The 15,355-nt window shown below is 37.6% G+C and overlaps 1 protein-coding gene across 2 annotated transcripts in view; it reads right to left on the minus strand.

Moving 5' to 3' along the window:
- LOC137198397 (uncharacterized) overlaps positions 1–15,317 on the minus strand; it is a 45,368-nt gene extending 30,051 nt beyond the window's left edge. Inside the window, exons 1-13 of one of the 2 annotated variants that reach the window (XM_067612221.1) lie at positions 15,064–15,317; positions 14,205–14,318; positions 12,960–13,116; positions 12,614–12,806; positions 11,631–11,702; positions 9,419–11,306; positions 9,223–9,315; positions 8,379–8,492; positions 7,243–7,399; positions 6,616–6,808; positions 3,955–4,026; positions 1,307–3,200; positions 983–1,075 (exon numbers count right to left, since the gene is read on the minus strand). In XM_067612221.1, coding sequence (XP_067468322.1) covers positions 983–1,075; positions 1,307–3,200; positions 3,955–4,026; positions 6,616–6,808; positions 7,243–7,399; positions 8,379–8,492; positions 9,223–9,315; positions 9,419–11,306; positions 11,631–11,702; positions 12,614–12,806; positions 12,960–13,116; positions 14,205–14,313 — 5,035 coding nt within the window. In that variant the 5' untranslated portion in view covers positions 14,314–14,318; positions 15,064–15,317. Of the gene's footprint in view, positions 1–982; positions 1,076–1,306; positions 3,201–3,954; positions 4,027–5,710; positions 5,812–6,615; positions 6,809–7,242; positions 7,400–8,378; positions 8,493–9,222; positions 9,316–9,418; positions 11,307–11,630; positions 11,703–12,613; positions 12,807–12,959; positions 13,117–14,204; positions 14,319–15,063 lie in introns of those variants that run through there. The other variant, XM_067612222.1, reaches the window with a different exon arrangement.
- Between the last annotated feature and the right edge of the window lie 38 nt (positions 15,318–15,355).

A 15,355-nucleotide genomic window follows, 5' to 3' on the forward strand; every position in this document is an offset into this window, starting at 1 on the left:
TGTAATGTAATATAATGGATTAATTTGCTTCTTACTGTCCTTCACTAAGAATTCTGCTGATGTTACAACTTTAGTGAAATGGAAACATAAAAAAGTGAAACTAGCTCCATGGTCACCACACAACTGATATAACATGACTTCTCATTAAATGGCTTGAGAGCACCTTTCAGCAATCTCTCTTATGTGTAATGTAGTTTTAAAAAGGAGCAGGTCTCAGTAATGCTAAGAGTAGAAATAGCTAAATCTATCACCTGCCTTTGCATTACCTTTAGAGATAGTGGCCTCGTCCTGAGCAATTTCTGTTGCATTTTGTACGTGATGCAAAGTGATGCATTCACTGAAAAGCTTAAATGACGGACAGTAAAGGAGTAAAAAGTGATCTTTTATTTTGTAGATCAATTACAGCTACATTTTCATTCTTCTTTCATCTTCTACCATATTACTGTAAACGCTCCTCATCTCTATCGATTGACTGAAATGTTTTTTCCTCCACCTTCATAAACTGTAAGATTCACTGACACAGATACAAGTTACCTTGTTTTATTTAAGGAAAACAAGACTTATAATTTATAGCTTGAGACTGATAGCCAGAGAGTACATATATTATCTCAAGCATCATTGTTTTGATGTGGACTTTTAAACTAATCCTCCACTTTGTTATGTGCAGTAGCACTGAAATTTCTAATATCAATTTTGTAAAAAGAGACCAAAATTAGGTAGAGATGAGAAAATCTATTGAATTTAATCCTCATTAGTGCACAAAATACCTTTAAATGTAACACCATCTTTAAATGTTTTAAATTTTTCTGTCTTATTTTGGATTTATTGGTGGATAATCTTTTGTCAGTAAAACAAATGTAGAGTGTAGTAATGTGAATTTTCAGCTTCGATGCCCTTGGAAATCTCTGTTGGGGAAAACTATTTTGAAACAATGTATAATACAGATCAGTGGTTAAATGGAGAGTTCATGTCTACGACATACCGCTCAGCTGAAGAGAACTTTCTGATTCTTCATTGTCGTCCTCAGCATCACTGTTTTTAGGGTTGTCCTGCTCCACTTCCGGCTCCAATTTATCTTCAAAGGAAAGCAAGATATGTATACATGTGTCATGCTAATAGGGTTGGGCGTAATCAATATCAAGGCACTAATGTTATTTCTTCTGCAAAACTGATATCACCCTCAGCTAAAACAGAAAACTTAAATAACTAATTTTGATTTTACTGATGTTAAGCCCCTTATTGACTAAAAAACACACTGTTGTCTTGGCAGGTTAGATATTCTGTAAGGATTTAATGGGACACATACCTGGAATCTCAATTTCCTCAAGAGATTTTCCTTGGAATTTCTCAAGAGATCCATTCTCCGTTGCCGACAGCAACACTGAAATTTTTGCAATGTCAACAGCTGCCTCTGGTGACTGATAGTAGTCCTTGTCCGTCCGAATATCACAGCCCAACAGTTTGGCTAGCTGATCGAGTTCGTCATTTGTGAGGCTGAGAATCTGGAACACTCTCGTAATGTACTTACGAAAATACGCAGACCTGAGGTGCTCGGGTTTCTTTGCCTTACACCGATCTGTAAAAGTCCTGACGCACTGGTGTCCCTGGTAGAAGCTCATATAAGTGGCGACAGGTCTCCCAAATAAGAAGGGATTATTTTCATGTACACCACATGATTCTCTCTTGCTCACAAGCAGTTTTATTGCACTGAGCAGTTCAGGGGTAAGCATAACAGCTACTTTTTTGCCACCATTGCTCGTAACATTGATCTTCATGGAGCCCTTGGTCAGAATTTGCTCAAGCTGTGACTGGCAAACAGCAGCATTGTCATGAGGCTCAGTCTCGTCCCATTTCTTGAATGACTTGAGTGTTACTTTTGAAACTTCTAACGCATTTTTGTTTAAGACTGACACTTGTGCAACCGTGACTCTGAGAAGTGCATTATAGACCTGTGGGCTTTCATACATCGTCAGGCTTCCAACTCCAGAAGATGCTGTCTTTTCCATGCACTGGTAGAAGAGCTGAACATCCTGTATGAACGGTACAGTTGATGGGCTGTTGATTTTTGGTTTAGATGGGGATGTGGATACCCATTCTTCGGCACACAATTTTACAAATGCCTCCGCTTCATGTATTGTCTGTTTATCTGCATCTTCTTTTAAAGCCCTAGCGAGATTAAGGTCACCGATATTCTTCAGTGAAACTCCCAATTTCTGGAAGACAGTTGGTCTCTCGAAGGAGTTCATCTCCTCATTGAAACCTGTGACCTCTCTGACAGCTTCAAGAAGTTTGCTGAAGTTTTGGGGTTTGATAGCTTCTTCAAAGCTAAATATTGACTTTGTTTTCAATGTTAACAGGAGTCTTCCCAACTCCCTCACCCTCTGTTGGATGTATGTATAATTTTTTGCTTTACTTTCAGTATTGCGGAGCAAATACTGTGCAATCTGCAATATGTGGAAATCACTCTGAACTACAGATGCAATATCATCTTTCTTCAGTTTATTAAGGATGCTGCTCAAATCTGATGAAAGTTCTTGGGAGTCTGTTGACTCCGCAACAGCTACCATAGTTGAGATTTTAGCCCTGACCCCTAATGGAGATTTCATACATTTCTTTGAAGGACACTTTTGCAAATGCCGCCACATTACCTTACGAACATACGTGCCTTTACAATAGAGACAGACTGCAAACACTTTTTTATCAGTGTTGAACATGCTCGCTTTCCTTCTCACTTTCAGTTGTCCAGAGTGACTCTGCAGAACCTCCTGATTATGTTTGTAATTTCCTCTGTTTCGTAACTCATACAGTAGTCTTTTCCGTTCCTTGGAGTTTCGAGGTAATGCAAACACTGCAGCAATATCAGCCTCTTCATCTCTGTGGGTGTAAAGGTGACGAGCAATTTTGGTCTTAGATTCCCCACAAACGTAACAGAAATTTCTGTTACTGGAACAGTAAGGGTCTTCGAACTGTGATGAAGCGTCACTGTGTGTGGAGTCGTCATCAGAGTCTGACCCATCAGGGCTGTCATCACCCTTGTCCTCCTGCTGGACGCATGAAGCATCTGTGGGTTGTTGCACAATGCTCTGCTCTTTATAACAATCAGACTCAGTGAAATCTGGATTGTTCATCTGGTTGGTGTTGCTGATAAAACTTCCATCACTGCAGGATTCTGCAGAGCCGCAGGCTGCTGAGTCCTCAACCTGGAGCAAGTAACCACACACAAAACCATGCTAATCATGTACTTTCACAAAATACCATAAAATATTAACTGCTCACATTTTAAACTTTTTAACATACCCAATGTGGGAGCTGTATTCCATGTTCACTGTTTCAGACTTCACTCTTTAGCTTGCTCTCGTCTCTTTCTCTGACTTCTCTGTCCCACTGACATTAGGCTTCATCAATTAATGTACATGTGCTACTACTACAGCTGTATTGATGCTGCTGTAGCCAGAGACACATTAACACTTCAGTTAATGTATTAAAGCAATGTTTGATCACTAGAGGACTGAGAGACTCAAAAAACAGAAGCAAGCCCAGCATGAAACATGGCATCATGGGCATCCCATTGGAGCCCACTTTCTGACTACCTGACTGGTGTAAGTCAAATAGTTACTAGTTTTTTAGCTCTGGTCTGTTACAGACTTAACCAATGCTGTTTCTCTGCTGCTGCGCTGGGAAACTGGTTTGAGTGTGAACTTAGAGGAGAATATTTGCTTCTTCACTAAATTTCATATCTAGAAATGTACTCAAAATAAATTTGGGTTTTGTCTTGCTAAATAAGCAATTTTATGAACTATAGAAGCACTTTTAAGATATGAATTTTGTAACTTGCATTGATTTAAATAATTGTCAAACTGACATGTTAAGGTTTGCAGTCAGTGTATAACAGCTAAACCCACCAATGCAACATCTAACTACAGCTTAATACAGAAAAATCCATTCAACACATACCCTTTCATGCCCTTGTGAAGACGCAGCAGCATTTCGGTCTGTTTGTGACCTACTCAGTCCTTCACCGGATTCCTGTAAATATGAAGAAGATTAAGAAGTCATGAAGAAATCAGCAAACATAACATATGTCCTTCACAGAGTCCTGTGTGTTGTCTTGCATTAACTTGAATTAATATGCCCTGTGACGGCAAGAATGTGCATAAATATCCTTTAGGCTGAAAATGTACACGTTTTTTACACCACTGGAAACCCAAATCCACAATAGCCTTCTAACTATGTAATTTAGGGTCTTATGTACATAATAGTAAGCATCTAAAATGCATTAGAAATTTGTTTCAATCCAAATTCGAAATATCGTTATTTAAATTTTTGTAAACTTTCCTGACATTGGGTGGTTATGCTCGGGCGTTTATTACGGAAATTACTCAATTAATTCTGCAAACCTATTCATTTAGCAAATAGATTTACAGAAAAGTTATCAGTTTATGTAGCTGAGACGATGGCGGTGATTATTGGTCTGCAGTGGGTAGCAGAAGCAAGACCTGACAGAGTAGTGTACTGTGTATTGACTCTGCTGCAGTTCTTATGAGCTTACAAAGCTTGAAATCAATCAGGAAAGATTTATTGTTTGAAATTTTGCGATGTTTATTTAAAGTTAATTTAAAATTTCAGAGAATGGGAATAGTGGTAGAATTTTGTTGGGTTCCTGCACATATGGGATTAAAAGGTAATGAATTTGCAGATAGGATGACAAAAAGAGCACTAAATATGAGACATAATGGACGTTCTGTTTGGAAAAGGAGAAGGGAAAGCACTAATTAAAAAGAAATTAATTATTAGAACTTTGGCAGAAAAAGTGAGATGAGGACAGTAAAGGTGAAACACACTATAGGATACAAAAACAGTTTGAGTGATAAAAGAAGAAATAGAAGAGAGGAGGTGGTGCTATCCTACTGAGATTCGATCACACTGGTTTAAATAAGACACTATTTCTATTAGGAAAAGTGAAGTGCACATTGTAATATAACTGAAAATGTTGAACACCTATTAATGCACTGTGTCAAATATAATGAAGAGAGAGTTACAACAAAGGGTGAGAGAGGCCAAACTGGGGATGGGATTTGGAGGGGATAGTAGGAACTAGTGGTGATAAGGTGAGGGAAATTCAGAGAGGGGTAGTAGAATTCTTAGTAAGCACTGGCCTTTTTAACAGAATATAGTATAGTTTTGTTTTTTGTTTGTTTGTTTGAGTAGGCTATTGTAAACTGGATCCCGTTCTACATACTCTGGTGCGGTAGGTGGCGGTATGCGCCTATAACTTGGTATTGCAATCCGCCAATAAATGCAAAGAAGAAGAAGAATTCCACGAACCAATGGAACACGACGTGACGTGCTGGCGTAAGCGTAAAGTCTTATTTCCGGTTTCTGTGTTTCTTGACAGCGTTCCTGCATCTCTACCCTGTCAATTTTTCTATATTCTTCATTACTGCGACTAATTACTTGTTGTACATTTAAAAGTACATTAGTTCTGCTCAAGCACTCTCAGCTTTCTCCTTCTTTTAGTGAGTTTCTCGCTATTAAAACAGTTGTTATCACGCTTTTCAGATCTGCTAGTTACTTTAGCTTAGCTGCTAGCGATGGCTTCCCTCCCTCCCTCCTACTCTCCTGCTCTCTCTTGCCCGGTCAGTCTTATGTTCAGCTATTGCTCTGCCTCATTTCGTAATAATGGTACATGTAATAAATGCAGTATGTTTACCATGTTGGAGGTAAGGCTCAGTGAGTAGGAAGCGCGGCTCTACTCCATGAAGACCCAGTCGTTAGCTAACCCCCAGTGGCCGGTACGGATGCCAATCCAAACATGATCTACCACGCCTACATAGACTTAAATGGTCTAATCAGCAAACTGCGCTGAACTAGGTTTTCTTAGAGTTGTGAACGTTTATTTTCACTCAGATTTTCCGTTGATATCATATATGCATTTTTACTATTTCAAGCCAAATTTCCAAAGGCTTTAACAGTTAATTAGGTACACTTATACAATGTAATTCAATCCAGTACAACTTCTCTGTTATAAATCCTACCTTTGCAAAGCTTATAATGTTCAGTATCTGTTATATGTCAGATAGATTTTGGTAATTTTTGAGGTGTTGTATTGGACTGAATTATATTGAGAAGATTTTCTTACATTTTGTCCACCCATTTATATACAGAGGAGCAAAGAACAGTAAAAACATTTGTTGACATGTCTGCAACTAATGTCAACAGATGTACTTGAGTTGCTGAGGAGGTAATAAAAACAAACAACCTATTTCTGTCAAAAATAAGGGATATATTTACAAGTGTGTACGCGTGCACACACATTTGTATACACACACTCATTACATTATTATATTTATTTTACGTCTTTGCTTGATTTATGCTGGCTACTTTACTGCTTATTTTTGTGGATTACATGACTTTTGTATTTGTTTATAATGCATACTGAGGTGACATTCCCTCTATAAGCCTCTACGGGTTTTTATAAATCTCACCTGCACAATTTGCTTCTTCTCTTTTGTTGTTATTGTTTCTGCTGCTTTGTTTTACTGGGCAAATAAATAAATAATAAAAATATTTAAAGCCAAATTCAAAAGCAAGGCATATAATCTGACATAAACATACCCTTGAGCGCCATGGATGAGAGGAGTCCCCATAGTTGTAAGTTATCTCCTCGCCTGCAGATATTTTCTTCACTGCAAATAGGCACACATGTGGTTTTCCTTCACAGACAATTTTCTTCATTTCACAATTGGGACTTATGTGATCTTCATTCACAAGTCTTCCAAGGGTCCCGTCCTCTTTAGAAGCATCAATGCTGCAAGAAAAATACTCTTAAAATTGCTGCTTTTTATCGCATTGACTGATGGTAGCAACAGATTTTGTCATTCTGTGAAACAACTCAATCTTATCAGTGAATAAAATATTTTTTAAATGTTTTACATCTTTTCCCATTCTGTGCAACTTGTCCAAATGCACACTTGTTAATGAATGTTGAACTATTTGATCTTTAATAAATCGTTAATTTTTTTAATAAATTGAACACATAAGAAAATCATGCAGTATGCGTATGAGGTAAAAAACTTAATTTAACAAGTGAGTTATGTATGCATGCTTGTTTACACTTTTTTACATCAACTGGGATTCTGTGAATTTTTTCCTATAACATAAACTGATATTGATCATTTAGAGACAAGATAACTGCTTTTACCAAAAACAAAAAACTAACTAAAAAACAATCAGTAAACTCACCGCCAGTTTGTTCCGTTCCACGAAAAGTCAAAGAAATAACTGTTCAGAGTATCACCACATTTCTTTTTCCTGGTTTCTGTGTGAGGGAAGATGTTCCCCCGATACTCAACAACGAATGTGGATGGTGCAATGGATTCACTGGTGAACACACCTCTCCCTACAAAAGAAAAAAGAAAAAACAGTTTAGGTGGTATAAAAACAGTTATTATACAACTGTCCCCTTGATAGCTTGTTCTAATAAAACATTAAACACCCCAAAACAAAAGCATTATGGGTGAAACAGAGTCCTTGTTATATGTAGCAATTAAACAATTATCATAAAACATGCCTACCCTACAGAGAGATCTGTCTTTTATTACAGGATGTGGCCGAGGTAGGTAAGTGATGATCCTCAACTTTAAGTCAACTGTAGCTGTGAAGCTCTAGTAAAAAAAAGTTTGTAGCCATTCTGCCCAACCAGACAATTACTTTTTGAGTGCTGATCAAGGTTTTGACTCTACTCATGTAGTTTTAATTCCAAGATAAGAGAGAGCTATTCAAGACTACTCCATTCAAAATCAACAAATTAGTCCTTCACCTGCGTTTGAAGAAAAAACTGAAGATCATTTCATCATGTTAGCCTGGATTTGTTAGGTGGTGTACATAGAAGGATTTTCAAGGTGTCTTCTGTGTTCTTGCTAATATGGTCACAACCTGACAGTGTTTTTAAGAAAACTTTAAGTGTGTGGTTTTGTATTTGGTTTTTTAGGGGTGGGGGTGCATTGGAGAGAGAGTAGACAGGAAGCGATGGGGAGAGAGAGCCGGGGAGTTGACATGCAACAAAGGTCCGCTACCGGAATTGAACCACACACGTTGTGGTTATGTGGCATGCATCTTTAGGCTACCACAGCGACGCAAGGTTTTGTTTTCTAAGATGTGCTTTTGCAGATAAGCAGGTCAGAAAAAAGAGTTAGAGTATCAACTGCACTTAGAGCCTGGAGTGATGCATATGTTTAAAATGACAGTGTAAATGACATCAGTGTACATCGTAGCTTCTCATACCACAAAAAAATGATTAAAACTGACTACTCCTGCCAGTTGTAAATGACTACCTGGAACTTGAATGAATGGACTGCTATGGGAGATGCATCACCTACCTTTAGATGGGTCAATAAACCTTTCCTCTAGGGACGGTTTGTCTCTGCAAGCCTTTATGTGCTCCAGGGCGTCTTGCTCAGGAGTCAGTTGAATCCCCTGTTGTGCCACAACATCTGGAAAATATTCCAAAATATTAAATAGCATTAGCAAACTTCACTTAGTCCACTTGTGTGACAATAACACCTTTCTTCTGTGGTGTCTTTATTTTACAACTCACCACTGCCCGAGCAGTTCTGTCACTTCTGGTGAGTTTAAAAAAACAGTTTTCTATAACATTCTGGACATGGTTTGATCCAAAAATAAAAACCTTTAAAGTTGAGATATCACATTTTAAATTCTACACATGTAACAATATTTCACCCAAAGACATTTTTATAACTGTTAAACAACTGAATAGTGATTACAAACATAGACACAGAACTACTGATTATGCAGTTGTAAGCAATCATGAAAAGTCCAATGGCAATTATTCATACCTTATCTACATTTGCACATCCTATACACCATAATATTACATCATTACTTTTTTCTGTGCTATAATATATGAATTGTATTTTGCCTCAGCCCCAGGTCACCGGCATGGCATTTTGGTTGCCTCATCACCATTCTTTTAAATTCCATTTAATCCATTTCAATTCAGTTATAGTGCATCACCTTTGAAATTATTCTGTTTTTCTGTTTATTCTTTTACTATCTGCCTTTCATGCAGTGAAATCTCAATGAGGATAGCAATATGCATTATCAACTTCAGTGACTGTGGCAACCTAAGCAGAGAAGAAGAGTCCCGAAAGAATAAATATTACAGATCAGGAGTCAGTGGATGTGGTTATCTTCATCACGTACCACTCTGCTGAGGAAAGCAATCTGATTCTTCATTGTCCTCCTCAGCATCGGCGTTATCAGGGATGCCCTGCTCCACATCCGACTCCAATTCATCTTGAATAAAAAGCAAGATACAGTTTATATACAAATGTAGCTTAAAAAGTGATTTGTCTCTTCCAAACAAGCACTGGCAGGTTATATTACACTGGAAACATACCCTCAATCTCAATTTCCTCAAGAGAGTTTCCTTTGAATCTTTCAAGAGACCCCTTTTCCATTGCCAGAAGTAGCTTTGCGATTTTTGCAAGTTCAACAGCTGCCTCTGGCAGCCGATAATAATCCCTGTCAGCCCGGATGTCATGGCCCAGCAATTTAGCGAGGTGATCCAGCTCATCATTCTCAAGATTGAGAATCTGGAACACTCTTGCAATGTGCTTGTAAAGTTGCATCGACCTGAGATGCTCTGGGTTCTTTGCACGACACAGACTTGAAAAAGCCCTGATGCAGTTCCTTCCGTGGTAGTGGCTTGTAACAGAGGAGTTAGGTCTTGCAAATAAGAAGGGATTGTCTCTGTGCACCCCACATGCATCTCTCTTGTTCACAAGCAACGTTATTGCACTGACAAGTTCAGAGGTCAACAAGACAGCAATGTTTTGGCCACTCTTGCCCAGAAGATTTATTCTGATGAAGTTCTTAGACAACACTTGGGTAGTGTCGTCCCTTTCCTGAAATGTCTTTAGTGTCATTTTTGAAACCTCGGGTGCACATTTGTTTAAGACAGATGCCTGTGCAAGTGTCACTCTGCAAAGAGCATTGTAGACCTGTGGGCTTTCATACATCTTCAGGCTTTCAATGGCAGTAGCTGATGCTGTTTCTAGGTACTTGTAGAAAAGCTGCACATCATGTGTGAATGGTATGGTAGATGGGTTGTTTACTCTTTGTCCGCTCTGTGAAGCGTGGGCTGTTTGAGAGAAAAGCTCTGTCCATTGTTTTGCACACAATTTCATGAATTTCTTTGTGTCCTGCATCATCTGCTCATCGCCATAAGCTTCAGCAAGGACAATGGTGCCGATTGCTTTGAGTGAATGCCCTATTTTTGAAGCAAGACCTGGTATTTTATAGCACTGCATCTTTTCATCGAAACCAGCAATGTCTTTGACAGCCTCAGCAACTTGGTAGAAGTTTTCAGGTTTGACAGCGTCTTCAATGGTAAATATTGACTTTTCTCTCAGAGCTAGCAAGAGTCTTCCCATTTCTCTCAGCTTCTGTCTGATATAATCATGTTTATTTGGATTATATACATACTTCTCGGACAGATACTGAGCCAGCTGTAATAAGAGATAATCATTTTGAACTGCCAATGCAACCTCATCTGGTTTCATAGTCAAAAGCATCTCCCACACATCAGATGTAAGTTTTTCGGAGAATGGTGACTCTGCAAGAGCAATCTCACTTAAGACTCTAGTCTTGCCACCTGTCGCAGAGTTTGTTGTCTTAGAAGGACATCTGGCCACATGCCTCCACAGCTCCTTACGCTGAAACATGCCTTTACAATATAGACAGTGCATGCATGTTTTAGCATTGATTAACACAGATGTCGGACGTCTTCGCAGTTTCAGCTCTCCACTGTTATTCCTCAACACGTCTTGATTATGTTTGTAGTTTCCTTTGTTCCGCAAATCATCAAGCAACTTCTTTCGTTCCTTGGAGTTTTTGGGTAATGCAAAAGCTTCAGCGATTTCAGGCTCTTCATCAGCATGTGTTAAAAGGTGTCGAGCACTCTTAATCACACCTTTCCCACAAACATAACAATAATTTTTGCTGTTGCGAGTAGAGAATTTGGGGTTTCGTGTAGCCTCACTAGGTCCATCATCTCCATCCCAGCTGAGTTCATCAGAGCTGAAAGCAACCTCGTCCTCCTGCCAGCTGCATGAAGCAGTCAAGTCTTTAAAGGAATCTGACTCTGTAAAAGGTGAGTTGTCCCTGAAATCCAGATGACTGGTGATGTTGGTGAAACTGTCATTGTCATGACTTGGCCCACTGACACATTCGTCATCATCATCAAAGTAGGATTCGTCAAAACTGGAAGCTTCTGAGTCCTGAAACTGGAAAATATGATTAAGAAATTGTATAGAGCTCATAATAATAATAATGAACACTAACAGAAAAACCTAATATCTACTACTTTGCCAGTATGCCATTAAAAATTTGGGGAAAAAATTGTATAATAACCATTGATATTCTTGAATTTTTTTCTTAATCTCCTCTGTCTCATCTTGTCCTGGTCTAATTTTTTTCACTGAGCTGAGGTAGGCTGGGAGCAATGTGTATACATTTCTATTATTGCAGTACAAGTGTATTTGCTGTAGTGGCAACAAAAAAACAAAGTTTACAGGAGGTGAAAGTGTTAAATGTAGTCTTTTAAATACCGTTTCATTCTTTGGTGTTGATGGAGAAGCATATAAGTCCATGTTGAAAGAACTTAATTCATCATATGATTCCTGTAAATATCAACAGAGATGGAAAAGACATGAAAAAATATAAAACATAATAAAAAAAATAAATTAGTCAATAAAAAATTTAATGGACAACAACTTAGATGGTTAAATAATTTCTTTATTGCTGGTTTTAGCTTCTCAAATGTGAGGATCTGCTTTTCTCTGTTTATATCAGTGTAAATCACTGTCAGATGAATATCTGGGTTTTGGACGGTTGGTCAGACTAAACAAGCAATTTGAAGACATCATCTTGGACTCAGGAAACTTGTGCACAACATTTTTTTTTTTTTACTGTTTTCTGACATTTTATATACTAAATGATTAACAGATTAATCACAAAAAACTACATAGATTAATCAATAATGAAAGTAATTGTTAGTTGCAGCCCTAAACATAACACTTTTCCTGAATCACTTTGTGTACTGCATTAATTAAAATATACTCTGGTTTAGCAAAATATGTGTTAGGATTTTCTTTAAAGGGCTGTATTGTGCATATGTTGATTTTGTGGGTTAGGTGACAAGACAATATATACTGTCAGACAATACACATTTGTCTACTGTGGTATCTATCACTTTAGCATCTCTGTGTATTAGACTATTGTGGGCAATGTTGCAAATCAATGAGCAGAAATACTTAATGGCTATATTAAATTTTTTATTTAATTTCACATCAGTGTATTGATGTACCTTTATTTATTTTTATTTAACATATTTATTCCTGTTTATTTTGTCTATTAACAGTTGTTCTAATAGCTTTTTTTCAGAAACTTAACTGAATTATAAATATCAATATTACAATATAACATGATAGAGAATTTTATCCAAGTCAAAAACTTGATTTAATTAAAAAAAAGAGTCATTTAATTCTGATACAAAATCAAATGTGAGGTTCCATTTATAATATTAACTTACCCTTGAGCGCCATGGATAAGAGGAGTCTCCATAGTTGTAAGTTATCTCCTCACCTGCAGATATTGTTTTCACTGCAAATAGGCACAAGTGTGGCTTTCCTTCATAAACAATTTTCTTAATTTCACAGTTGGGACTTATGTGATCATCATTCACCAGTCTTCCAAGGGTCCCGTCCTCTGTTGAAGCATCAATGCTGCAAGCAAAATACTGTTAATAAAATGTCAACCATCCTTAAAATGACTGCATTTGATTACATTGTTTTCTTATAGAACATATTAATAAACTGTAGGTTATCTAACAACAAGGCCCCTTTATGATAAGGTGAAAAACAAGCTAGATAACTTACCACCAGTGTGTTCCGATCCATGAAAACTCAAACAAGTAATTGTTCAGCGAATCACCATATTTCTTCTGAGGCCTTCCTTTGTGAGAAAAGATGTTTCCCCGATATTCAACAACAAAGGTGGATGGTTCGATGGTTTCCCAGGTGAACACACCTCTCCCTAAAAAAATTTTAATTAAAAATTAGTCCAGCAGGTTAATCCTGGTCAACCATTCCACTGCCCACTATCATACAACTCCTGTCCTTTGTTGTTTAATCTGAGACAGTTACTGGAGTCATGATGTGACCATGATGGTTGAATTACTTCGCATTTAGTATTCTGCCTTTATACTGTATACTGCCTGCTTACTAAATGCAAATAAATAGTGTGTAAAAAAATATTTTTCTGTCTCTCTGTGACCCTCAATGTCAGTTATTAAATGCTAATTACTGTGACACACTACACAGTCATTTATGATCCAAGTGTTCCAGAAATTATTTATCATTATTTTATTACATTTGGCCTCAGTCAGCCTTATCTAACTCTAAACTGTGATGCTGTACATTTTTCCAACATGTCTTAACTCACAAAGAACATGAATATACCTGGCTGTTACAAAGAGTACTCCACTGATTTAGCATTGCACTCCAAAAACATTACTCACGATGGACAGTTGTTGTTTTTTTTTTAAAAAGGATCAAAATCACCACAGATATCGTCTTTTTTATTCCATTCTTTCTTGTCAAAACCTGGTACCTACATTACCCACAGTGCAACTTAACTTATGTGAAGCGTGTTATGTTATGATAGTAGCAGCTAATGTAGCCTTGAGCCACTAGCCAAAAGCAGATTTGAGGAGCAGGCTTCAGAGTTCAGTTAACTTCAATTATTTTTAACTCCACATGAAGCTCACTCTGAGCCACAAAAGGCTTTATATACCTTTTTTCACATATGCAGTGGTACTCCCTAAAAACTGTAAAATCAGTGGAGTTCCCCTTTAACAATTATAAGAGGGTGTATATGGGCATAGGTGGACAATAATCTTCTAGTAAATCTATAATACTGTTAAGTTTCATACATAATACCTGAAAGACACTTAATTCACTCCAACTTCTCCTCTAACCCAAACATTGATGATATTTTGTTTCATGAGTCATTCTTCTAACACCATAACACATCACTGTGATACAGTGTCAGGGACCCTGCAGCCTAAGATCCCTGTAATGTCAATACAGAGATCTGCCTGCTATGGGAGATGCAATACCTACCTTTAAAGAGGTCTATAAACCTTCCTTCCAGGAAAGGTTTATCTCTACAAGCAACTATGTGCTCCAAGGCATCTTGCTCAGGGGTCAGTTGTCTTCTCTCATTTTCCATGACAGCTGGAAAATTTTCCAAAGATACTAAATTAATATATATATAAGATTGGTGAGCATACTACAGACAATAGAGTTGTAGCTGAGTTTTATTGATGTCCTGTATTAACTTGCTGATCTTCCATGGCTGACAACAATGTAAACATATTTCAAAACATTACATCTAGAGCTAAAACAACTAATCGATTCATTGATTAGTTGTCAACTATGAAATTAATCACCAACTATTTTGATAATCAATTCATTTAGAGTCATTCTCTAAAAGCAATTGTCCAAATTCTCTGGTTCCAGCATCTCAAATGTGAATACTGTTTTTTAATGATAGTAAAGTGATTATATTTGAGTTGTGGACTGTTGGTGGGGACAAATGAAGGCATTGGAGGACTCATCTTGGGCTGTGGGAAATAATGATTAATATTTTTCACACCTTTCCGACATTTTTGAAGTGATAAAGCAACAGAGACCATAGCTCACGTGGATATGAGCAGAAATTTGTGTTGACTTGAAACTATAACAATAAAGATAACAGCACATCTAGCTATCTGGTTAAATTGGCTGTTGCACTACTGTAAAAGGTATTATCTAATTGTGTTTATATCAAACCAGCTTGGTAAGATAGTTGTACCTGACTGTTATTAAATGTAAGGTGCATATACCTTGCTATCCTACTAACATTAACTAGCTTATGGTGGTTTTACCAACACCTTTTCAATTGATTTTGACACAAATAAATGTAATTTATAACATTTACCTTTGCTTCAATTTCCAAAAGCAGTAGCAAGAGTAGCTAATACATTAGCAGCCATCTCTCTTTTCCTTCGTCTTTTTTAGAAAGGTCACGTGACGACGACGTTGTAGGATCTAGGGCGAACGGCGGTATTTGCAACCAATCTGTGACTGCAACGTCACTGACTGGCGATGCCAGCGGAGGACCATCAAACAGACGGAATAACTGGCATATATGGTTTACGGGGACATACGCGAGGAAGACTTCCGTTTTCCCATATACTGTCCCCATATTCAGGTACGCACACACACACAGT

The sequence above is a fragment of the Thunnus thynnus genome, chromosome 15 (genome assembly GCF_963924715.1).
Source record: "Thunnus thynnus chromosome 15, fThuThy2.1, whole genome shotgun sequence".
In the NCBI taxonomy this organism is placed as follows: Eukaryota; Metazoa; Chordata; class Actinopteri; order Scombriformes; family Scombridae; genus Thunnus; species Thunnus thynnus.